The sequence below is a fragment of the Cimex lectularius genome, unplaced genomic scaffold, assembly GCF_000648675.2.
Source record: "Cimex lectularius strain Harlan isolate CLEC.00 unplaced genomic scaffold, Clec_2.1 scaffold52, whole genome shotgun sequence".
Taxonomy (NCBI): Eukaryota; Metazoa; Arthropoda; class Insecta; order Hemiptera; family Cimicidae; genus Cimex; species Cimex lectularius.
The window spans coordinates 1,610,382-1,622,002 of record NW_019392742.1 but is presented as its reverse complement, the minus strand read 5'-3'; the positions used below and the strand labels follow the sequence as shown (position 1 = coordinate 1,622,002).

The 11,621-nt window shown below is 32.5% G+C and overlaps 1 protein-coding gene across 1 annotated transcript; it reads left to right on the top strand.

Moving 5' to 3' along the window:
- The first annotated feature begins 119 nt into the window (after positions 1-119).
- On the top strand, positions 120-10,943 carry LOC106666725 (RNA-binding protein 39). The gene is made up of 11 exons (XM_014394101.2): positions 120-598; positions 677-735; positions 6,485-6,546; positions 6,619-6,891; positions 6,972-7,089; positions 7,192-7,284; positions 7,351-7,617; positions 9,771-9,978; positions 10,052-10,184; positions 10,244-10,425; positions 10,498-10,943. Exons 2-11 carry the CDS (start codon positions 685-687, stop codon positions 10,605-10,607), a joined length of 1,497 nt encoding a protein of 498 aa, XP_014249587.1. The 5' UTR covers positions 120-598; positions 677-684; the 3' UTR covers positions 10,608-10,943.
- Positions 10,944-11,621: the final 678 nt, after the last annotated feature.

Below are 11,621 nucleotides of genomic sequence, written 5' to 3'. Positions count from 1 at the left end.
TTGTTGTTGTTTTTTGTCATTTTTTAAATTTATTATAATTAAGTAAATTAACCCATATGTTCTGAGTTTTTGTCTTGCATTGATTATTGGTGAAATCCAATTTATTTTTCGTGAAACGTGAAAGTCTTGGTTGGCAACGCGCGTCCGTTGGCCAACCTGCACTTTTCCACTTTCCGTCGGTGTCGCCTTTCGTGATCAGTACGCATTTCAGGTGGGGAGACGCTGTTGGTCGATTTCGCCAGAGTTTCTGTCGCCATTAGTTTTTTTCTCTGCCTTTGGAAGAGGGGCCACCCAGTCCGGCGCAACTTCGGACGCCTCCCGTTCGAAATCCATCCCAAGGGCGAAAGGGATCTCTATTATTCATTCATTTTAAATACAAAATCTCTTGATCAAGAGACAACACTAGTGACACTCAGTTTTTACAGAAAGACCCAGAAATTTCTATTTTCAATTGTCTTTGTCGAACGACAAAAAAATTTTGGTTTTTCTTCCCTGTATTTTTTTTGTCGATATTGTAAAACTGCCCTGACGGTTCCCGTTGAGAAAAGGGGACGTCTGAAGGTTTTTTCAACATTCCTCGGATTTAACAACACTCAAGGTAAGCACAATTTCACAACCTTAATTAAAAATAATAATAATTTTCCCTCAGTAAAAAAAATCAATTTTTTTATTACAGTTCTAGAAATGGCGGAGGATTTTGTAGAAGCAATGCTGGAAGCTCCATACAAAAAAGGGGTAAGAATCGAACGAAAATTTTTATTTTTTTCTATTTTTTTAAAGATTTTTTATGCCCTTTCCTTTTTTCTTTATGTATATTAGTATGTTCGTTTTATAATAATTTACTCTTTTTTATCGAGTTCTACTCACTTTTCATTTATAATATAATTAAAATAGCCGACAAATATTTAAATATTTGTCCAAAGTGATTTTTTAAAATTACAATCTGGTATTACTGTTGAAACTTATTGAGGTTAACGTTACGTAACACAAGCTCAAAACCATATTTCGTCTCGTTTTGTCGATTTTTCCAACTTTATTCAATGGATTGATTTTAATTTTTAAATATTGCAAAAGGGAACAGAAAAAATAGTAAATAGAAAGACCAAATTCTACCCTTCATTAAAAAAAAATATTACTACTGCTGTAGATATTATAACTGAAATTAGTGAAATCCTTCATTCTGCTTGCATTCGACGTATTTTCCAGTCTTTTTCTGTCATTAATTTTTGTCCACCCGGGAAAATTAACTTGTCCGCCTTCTTTTCCTATTTTTTTTCAATACCTTATGGGTTGAAACTTGCAATGAGCTTCTCAAGAGAGTGGTTTATTTTTCACGCGTTACCCGTATGTGTCGTTAAAAAGATATTACTTTTTTAATTTTTTTTTACGTCAATAACGAAGTAGCTTTAAAAGAAAATGAGTTTCTCTTTGAAATGGGGGATCTGTTTGGAAACTCGGCCGTATCGATTGTACTCGTGAAACTTCGATAAAACGAACGCGTGTGGCACGTGGCCGTTTGGGGTTAGGCGGTTCACGAACCATAAAAAATTATTATTATTTATTCTCCCATCGCCCGGAAATCCAGGAAAGGACAAAAGTCCCGATGGAAAATTCCAGCCGCGTTTTACCCCTTCGACGCAAGTTTCGTTAGGGGGAAAGAATTGAGCGTACTTTTAAAAAGCTGTGGCCGTTGGAAAATAATAATACGTGTTAATCATTTTTTTTTCTTTTGCTCTTGTCTATTGTAAAAATATCGCTTTACAATCTATAATTTATATTATTTTTATTACACTAAATTTGGTCAAATAGGACTGTAAACATTTATTAAACAACCAACTGCTTTGCTTAACTTACTTTTACAAAATCAACCAACAATTTTCAAAAATAATAAAATGCGTAAAAAAATCAACAATTGGGTTTTGATGGACGAAAACAACTGGGCTCTTATAAATTCACATTTAATGAATTTTTGAAGCCTTACATGCTTCCTGTTCAGAACATCAGGGGTTCAGAAATGGAACATAAAATGTTTGTAAAAAAAAAGTAATATTGGATTGTCCAGAAAATAATACAGGTTTATTGCAATAAAAACTAACAAAAACTGTGGCCAACACTGAAATAGTAAGGTAAAAAAAAAAAAAAGGCTATAAAATTAAAATAAATGATTTAACAAATTTTTTATTAATTAAAATATCCTCCATCACTTTCAATACACTTCTCCCAATGTGATGGCAACTTCTTCTCTATACTCTCTGAATAGAATTTTGAGTTTATTATTAACAAATTCTAAAGTTTCTAACAACTTTTGATCAATATTTTTTAATATTGTAAAACATCCAGGTGTCTGAAAAAATGGTAGTCGGTAGACGAGAGGTCGGGAGAACAGTGAAGGTGAGGCATAACCTCATAATCAAGATCCAAGAGTTTTTGTATTGTCCCATTCAAATGAACAATAAAACACACTCGTGTGAGGTTGTAGCGTCACGCTGCAGTTACGGTTTGACATTTGTACAAAAGAATAAAACATAAACGGTTTATTGTTAGAGGAGTAATAGAAAGAAAACCTGCATTATAAACATAATATTAATAAGGACTACTCAAAACAACATTTTATGAATTTATCCTATTATACAGATGAAAGGTTATATTTAAGTAAAAGTAAAGTAATACCTGTAATACAGGAGGGTTGTATGGCCCCACTAAAAATGTAGATTTAGGTTTTTGTTTTTTGCCAAACATTGAGGAGCTGTCAGGCAAGGGAGGTAAAATTCTTCTTATAACAGAAAGGTTTTAGAATAGCTTTTAGAGGGTGCACTTAGTAACATCTTAAACCCTAAAGACAAGGTACCGAAAAGTGGGGATTACAAACTCATTGTGTTTATGTAATATACAATTTTCATATATACTACATATGATGTATTTGATACGACAAGGCAGCAGAGAAATTAAAATGAGGGTTAAAAAACACTTGCCAAAATCAACAAATCTTCTTAATTTAAGGACCATTAAATTAAACAAAACAAATTACAGTGTTACACAGTTTCAACAAAGGGAGGGAAATAGATTGTTTGAGAAATTTGAAATAAAAAAGTAAAATTAAACATGGAGAGAAATGCATAAATAATAATAACAGATCCTTATATACTTAGCGGTCATAATTGACCTATTTAATTATTTTAATTAATTATACTGTTTAACATCTTGGTTGAGATTAAAACGTTCATGTCACTAGCGGGATTCGAACCCATGACCAACATTCGGCTCAATATCCACTGCTCTAACTGCTTAAGCTATCGTGATATCCTCGGACACCAATTCCTCATCTCAACCTACAGTATTTCTAATTTTCCCTCTTTTTGCCAAATTTTGAAATATTGTGTAATCAGGATTTGATTCTCAGGCTGTTAGTAAAGTAATTACTTGTAATTATCATATTCTAATTGAAATAATAAAAGCTTTTGATTTACCTCCTATTTTAAAAATGTACCTAAATAATATTTGACATATAAATTAATGTGTAGAGATTAGTGACCGTTAATCGATAGTTATTCAGATATTGTGACCGCATCTCACCATATCTGAATAAATATAAATTAATGATTACTTAAAGATCGTGTGATGTAAATTTAGAAAAACATTTTCTTTATTGTGCCAATGTGTCAATCTTTATTGAGATCATCTTCAGGGGACGTAATCAATAAAATGATAACAAGAATAGAAATAATAACACTACATCAATTCTATCAAATACAGATAAACCAATATACACATCCATTCTGTTTGTTCACGGCCGATCGCACAGATTAAACATATTTCTCTCTTAACTTTTAAAATAGCCTTCAAAAACTATTCACTCCTTTTTTCTAAAATTAAAGAATCCCATACCAGTAACAAATAAGTCTAGTGCAATTTACAAAATCAGTTGTATAAATTGTCAGGCAACTACATTGGAATTGCATCCTAATATCCTGGATAAGAGAGTAAAATAACATCTATGATTGCAAAAAAATCCAAACAAAATCTTACAGCACTGGCTACTCACCATTTTGAACACCAACACAATTTCAATTCCAACAATCCAAAGACATTAAGCACAGAATAAAACAAACATAAATGAAACTTTCTAGAAAGGTTTACATCAGCTGAGATAAACACAGCATCAATTACAGAAAAGACATGCGTAATCTCAGCCACATAACATACATATAACACAAAACATATAGTACAATGTATAAAACAATCATTACACTCTGCTCACCAAACAGTTGTACATAGTCTAAACCTTCAAAATTTATCCTGAAAGGCCAACCAGGCCCGAACGACAAACTCCTTTTTTCCATTGTCCTTTCACCTCAAAGAAGCTGACTCCTCATAGAAAAATGAATTTCTATCCCTACTTCCTTCCTCACTCCTTCAAAATCAAATATATATGCGACACACAACAGTGTCACATCTACACAGAAAACACTTTGAATAAGTACAAATACTTTTATTAAACCAAGAATTTCTATATTGTGTACATTATAAATTCATAGACAAAGGTTTCAAACCACTTTGCAAGACTTTTTTTGTAATACATATTTTCAATTAAAAAGCCTTGGGCTGAGTCGGGATTAAAACCCAGAACCGTTAGCGAGGAAAATGTGATTCAAAAAGGATGGTTCTACTTACTACTACTGGTACTACTGACTGGTTTTGTTAATGTTTTAGTGTGATTTTGACCTTTGCTCTCACTTTTTTACCCACATCACTGAACTGGTTTGAAAATCACAATCTGAGCACTGGCCTGCGAGTGCCAGAAGTGTTCGCAAGTTAACACATGTCATATGACATGGTGTAATTTTTGTTTCTCCCCCTCCTCTGTCTGCTTATAACAGACTTATTCGTTGAAAATTGAAAAATCTCTAAACTTACTATCAATTTAAGGTTTTTAGAAATAATTTTCTTAGGAAAGTAAAAGGAATAAAGCTAGGGGGACATGAGGGATGTTGTCCCGTGACCATTTGGGGAAGTTTGGCCTTATTATCTATGAGTTTTATTTAGTAAAATTATTTGTAAAGCAATGTTTTTACATTTATACAGTTTTTCGTGGAGCACTGGTTGTCAGAATGATTTCAAGTTTAAATATTTCATTTTGTACCATACATTTATTTAGATGGAAAATATTTATAGGTTTTGGTTTATTTTTACTGCGTATGTAACTAATGGAGTGACTCATTGCATCAACCCAACCGAAAAATATTGCTGAAAATGACTTAAAAGACAATTTAGTTTTCCCACATTTTCTAGACCAGTTAAAGGCATTTTTATTATAAAACAGAGTTTAATTTTTCACCTAAAAATAATATTAATAGAAAGCCAGGCTTTCTGTACTAGATTTACAAATTTTAATATATTCCTTTTGATACAAATTTAAAATATAATTTACCACATTAATTTAGTGTTAGTCAAAGTCGAATGAACAGTCTCTTCAGTGTTGCATCATATCCTAATTTAATTTTGCATATTTATTAATTCATGGGGACTTGAAATTATTAATACTAAGATTAATAAATTTATATTATGAGTTTTGAAAGAAAGGACATTTGTTCAACATCTTAATGTTTAAGTCATTACTGTTTTATGATAAAAAATATGTCTTCATATGTTTAATTTATTTTATAAATTTTTAAACCCCGAAATGTATATTATGTGTTTATTATTGTATTGTGTTTAACAAAAACAAAATACCCCTACATAAAACCCATTCTTTCGGCTTAGGATCCAAAATATGATGAGTTTAGCGAGAGAAGGACTTCCTTACATCAAATTTCTACGGGCTATGAGTATAATGGTAATAAAACAAACAGAACTGGTTGGTCACTTGTCTAATCTGTAGTGCTTTTCTTATCAAATAGTAAACCAAATATTTTAATTAAATTTTGGTTTGACAAAATTCACTCAATAAATCTCTTTAAAAAAGTCCATTTTAATAACTGTAAACTGCAAATGAAATAAGGCCTTTTCTTTTAATTTGTTTTTAACAAATATACCCTTGTAAATTAATTTTATTTACAACACTTAATTGAAAATATTGAAAGGCTGTGTTACATTTTTTCTTTGGCCTTTGGATGCTTAAAAAAGAATTGTAAAAGAGACAAAAAATGAACTTGTATTATGAAAACAAAAATGTTCATTGGCCCATATCTTTGCAGAATAAGGCTGTCTTACGTGTTCTATAAATGGATGTCAATTGTGTACTTCTCAATGGGATACAACTCCGAAGGTAAGATATTGTACCCGCAGCGCAACCATGAAAAGGACTACTAGGAAAATATTTATTTTTGAAAAGACACCCATTTTTCCCTTTTCCTCATCTTTTTTCCCACATCTCTTTTCTTTTACTTTTTCTCTTTCTTTTTTTGACTTGTCATTACTTTGATATTAACATGACATTTTCTGCCCATCTGCGGTTGCTGCGGATTACCTATGGTTTGCTGTTTAGGACGATGGTACCAGTTCAAGATCACTCAAAGAAAATGGAACATCTGGCAGCCACAAGTCATCGTAAGTTGAATTCGTTGCTTAGTTTTCTTTTTCATCCCCTTTCTCTCTAAAAATACGTCATTTTTCTTTTAGGAAAAGCAAACACAGAGATCGTTCAAGGTCACGTGAGCGTCGTCATGGCAGCCGAGACCGCAGGAAAAAAAGTAAGAGCCGCGATAGGGAGAAGAGGAGTCGCAGCAGGGAGCGCAAACGCCGCAGTAGTCGCAGTAAGAGTCGAGACCGCAAGAAAAGGAGCAGGAGCAGAAGTAGGGATAGGCCGAGAAGGAAAAGGTCGTTGACGCCACTTCTGCTTCCTGGAAGGAAAGAGCCTTACATCAAATACCGCAAGTCTCCACCTCTCGGAATGTAAGCATCTCGTACTACTTTAATGTGATATTTATTTTTTAATTCAAGGGCTAATTTTTGTATGTTATATATATTTTTAGTCCCCCTCTCGATGACCTCTCTCCAGAAGAAAGGGATGCAAGAACTGTTTTTTGTATGCAGTTGTCCCAGAGAGTTCGAGAAAGAGATTTAGAAGAGTTTTTCTCGTCAGTTGGCAAGGTAAGTTTGGGTTACACATCAATCTATCTTTTAAAGTATAAAAATTGTTTTTTATTGTATGAATATTTTAGAAGTAAATGTAAAAGAATTGTTTATTGTTAGGTTCGTGATGTCCGGTTGATCACATGCAATAAGACGAGAAGGTTTAAAGGTATTGCATATATAGAATTTAAAGATCCCGAATCAGTGCCTTTGGTAAGTTATTTTAAATTAATTTTTTTTTTTTTTTAAACAACAGATGATAACTTTTTGTTATTTCAGGCTTTGGGCTTGACCGGGCAAAAGCTGTTGGGAGTTCCTATTCTTGTGCAACAGACGCAAGCAGAGAAAAACAGGACGGGCAACTCCATGCCGAATCTCATTCCCAGAGGGATGCCAGGTCCCATGCGTCTTTACATTGGCTCGTTACACTTCAATATCACCGAGGACATGTTGCGCGGAATTTTTGAGCCTTTTGGCAAGATTGACAGCATCCAGTTAATGACAGACCCGGAAACAGGAAGATCCAAGGGTTACGGTTTTATAACAGTGAGTAAAATAGGCTAATCTTAAACTTAAGATAGAGAGCTAAGATTAGAGTAAACAAAACCCTCCCATTTTGCTGACAAGATTTAACATTCGGAATATTTCTAGATGTTCCTGACCAACAGTTTTTAGCTTCTTTCCTTTTCTGGACCAACTTGGCCTTCAAGAGTTAAAAATTGTCTGGCCTTGTGAATTGTAAAAATATCATTTTTACAACACTTATGTAAGTCATTTATGGAAATTTAAACATTTTTCTTTTCTTTTGTACCTAACTTTTATGACGGTTTCAAGAAATCAGACCCTGACACACAAAGAATGTCTTAAGAGTATTTGCTGGTTCTCAAATGACGGTTAACTGAGGGCTCAAATAGATGCTCAGTTAGATATTCTTTGTGTGGCATCGACACAATGTAAATAAATTACAAATACCAACGGATATTGATGAAATAATACACAAGAACAATTTTGAAGTGCTAAACTAAGAAGGATTTGATTCGTGGCCAAAGCAGTTCCTTCCTGACTGGCGAGAACACTCAGTGTTGAACAAAACTAATTACAAAAGATCAGAAAAAGTACGATGTACTTCGTCCCAGCAAAGCAATGTTTTTCCACTTTCTGCATTTTTCTTTCAATCATTGAAATAAATTTAGTGGGAAAGTGTGATATTAAGTTTTTCTTCCAATTTCCATTACTCGGACGGATGTCAGATGTGATTATTTGAACGATCAAACTCATCTTTTTGTCGCCATATTTTTTAAATTTTTTTAATTGGGATTTTGAAAAAGAAAAATGTTTCCCCATCCTATGAATTCTGAAATGTTTAAATTTCTTCCATAATCTGGAAAAGTATTATTGCTACAACTAATTATGTATAACGATTACAATTTCTGATCAGTTGGAAAATAGCAAACTTGGTTATTATTTTATTAGTTCTTGGTTAAACACGATTGTCTTGGCTCTCTTCAGTTGAAAAATGATTGCTATTATCTTCATAATTTTGCTTCTAAATGCTTTTTAAAATTGGTTAATACTAAGTTTTATAATGTATGAAATATAATTTTGTAAAATTAACTAAAAATATTTATTGTAGAGTTTTAAGTACTTATTAAATTTTTCTTTGTATGTCAATTATATTTAAATTGTAAAGAACTTATTGTCAATTAACAAGTGTTCTGTGTCTCAAAACAAAATGTTGGACTATTTCACACCTTACCTTTCTTATTTGCATGATTTGTTGGCTTAAAATATTTATTTCCTTATCCAAGAAAATATTTTTATTGTTTTTGATACTTTTGTCATGTTGTGTTTTACAGACTAGATACAACAACAAATTGAAAAGGAAAATGGGCAAAAGATTAGTCACAATAGTCCAATGTTTTGACCACTCACTTGTGCCGTACGAAAAATAATATATTCTTTGTTTTGATGACGAATGCTTTAACCGCAGTAACATTATTTATTTTGTGATTTATTTTTAAATAATAGCATTTAAGTAGACCAGTCAAGTGTAATATATACAATTGATTGGGGGAAAAACAATGCAATATTAAAAGGAAGTTCAGGAAGTGACATTTTTTAGGTTACATCCAGTGTAGTTCCTCCTTACAAAAAAAGATTAATTTATTGTTCACTAATTAGCATTTAAGTAGACCAGTCAAGTGTAATATATACAATTGATTGGGGGAAAAACAGTGCAATATTAAAAGGAAGTTCAGGAAGTGACATTTTTTTATGCTACGTCAGTGTAGTTCCTCCTTACAAAAACAGATTAATTTATTGTTCACTAATTAGCATTTAAGTAGACCAGTCAAGTGTAATATATACACTTGATTGGGGGAAAAACAATGCAATATTAAAAGGAAGTTCAGGAAGTGACATTTTTTTATGTTACGTCCAGTGTAGTTCCTCCTTACAAAAACAGATTAATTTATTGTTCACTAATCAGCAGTTCAGTAGACCAGTCAAGTGTAATACATACAATTGATTGGGGAAAAACAATGCAATATTAAAAGGAATCATTTAAAGTTCTATATTTTAATATATCATAACCAATGGTCACTCCTGACAACAAAAAATGTCCTAATTTTTTTTTTTTTCCAATGCTGTTGTTTAACCAAGAAAAGTCATTAACATTGTCTCCTTTTATTCTGTTTCAGTTTCACCACTGTGAAGATGCAAAGAGGGCCCTAGAACAGTTGAACGGGTTCGAATTAGCCGGCCGACCAATGAAGGTAGGTACGGTGAACGAGAAGATGGACATTGCACACACCTTTGCGTCACATATTGATACCGACGAGCTGGATAGGTCAGGGATCGATCTTGGAGCGACTGGAAGGTTACAACTTATGTTTAAACTGGCAGAGGGTAAATTTTACATAATTAATTTTTATAAACTTTTTTTATTAAATCCAAAAACAAACTTTTATATTTTAAAAAGGAACTGGAATGCAAATACCTGCAGCTGCTGCTTCAGCGTTAAATGTAGCCGGCGGTATGCCAATGGGAGCAAATGCCACACCACCGATAGCCACACAGTGTTTCATGCTGTCTAACATGTTTGATCCAGCAACGTATGCACTTTATTTTTATACTTATCGAGATTTTCATTTTAAAAACACCTTTTTTTTAGGGAGACAAACCCGAGCTGGGACATTGACATTAGAGATGATGTCATAGAAGAGTGCAACAAGCACGGCGGCGTCCTGCATGTTTACGTCGATAAAAATTCAGCCGGGAATGTGTATGTCAAGTGTCCAACAGTAAATACAGCTGTTAAAGCTGTGAATTCGCTTCATGGGAGATGGTTTGCTGGTATGTTTTTTGAAAATTCTTTCATATATATATTTTTTAATTGGATTATATATTAACAGTTAATTGTTTTAGGTCGAGTTATAACAGCTGCATATGTTCCTCTTATCAACTACCATAGCTTATTCCCTGATACGATGACAGCCAACACGCTTTTATCTACATCTGCAAGGCGAAATTTATAACCATATCAAAAGAAACACCCCTCTTCTGTACATAAGATTTTTTTCAGTTATGTTCACTAAAGCCATATTTAACTTTTATACCAAAAACTGTTTACATTTATTTATATCTGAAAAGTGAATATGTAATGATAATATATAGACTCTTAACACAACAAATGTTAGGTACATATTCTTTTTTCACTTTTTTTTTCTTTATTAGAATTTCATTTTGACACTTTTTTGTTATCATTTTTGAGATGTACCTATTAGTTATTTTAACGTAAAATTTGGAAGGTGAATATTAATATGTGTAAATTATATTTTGAATAAAACTGAAGTTTTGTTATTTTTATCAAATTACAGCTATCAGAATCCTATTTTCATTGATATTTTATTGTTTATAGCTTGACATGAAAGAATATCTTTAAAGTAGTGTAAACCAGAAGATTGAGAGTTTCGTTAAAATTTTACAATTTTCGTTTCCGCTCACTGGATTACAGCAACAACTGTTTTCATTTCTGATTTTTCCTTCTCGAAGGTGGGATAATAGGTAATCTCAGAAAACAACAACCAGCTGTTTTCAATCCAGATTTTTTTTAATCCTTCCTCAGGTATGTTAGCGCAGTGGTTAAATCAGTGGACGTCAGTCATTAATATTTAGTAATAGTTTATTTTAAAAGAAGCCCAGTGTGATACATTTTTATGACCTTAAGACTCCAAAAATGTTTTAATATTTTGATCATGTCTAGACTCCAATCTAGAGAGAGTAATCAAAATATAAAACTTTTTGCAGTCTGAAGGAAAAAATGTCTTAGTGAGAATCAGACACAAATCACTTGGCTACAGCGGTCCCCCCAATTGTGTGATCTGGTTGTTTCCATTTATCTTAGTCTCATTAAGACAATTTGATCAAACACCGGCCATGAGGATAGTTTTAAAAAAAATCAAGACCACTCCTGAAGTTGTTAAAATGTTCAAACACATTTGGTAGACCAGAACCGTGAGGATAGAATAGAATAGGATGATCAGTATAAG

Excerpts from the sequence above, each read along its gene's own strand:
- LOC106666725 (XM_014394101.2), top strand. The coding sequence starts at position 685 with ATGGCGGAGGATTTTGTAGAAGCAATGCTGGAAGCTCCATACAAAAAA. Across the intron at positions 6,892-6,971 it reads AAGTCTCCACCTCTCGGAAT|TCCCCCTCTCGATGACCTCT; the intron begins GTAAGCATCTCG and ends ATATATTTTTAG. Across the intron at positions 10,426-10,497 it reads TCATGGGAGATGGTTTGCTG|GTCGAGTTATAACAGCTGCA; the intron begins GTATGTTTTTTG and ends TAATTGTTTTAG.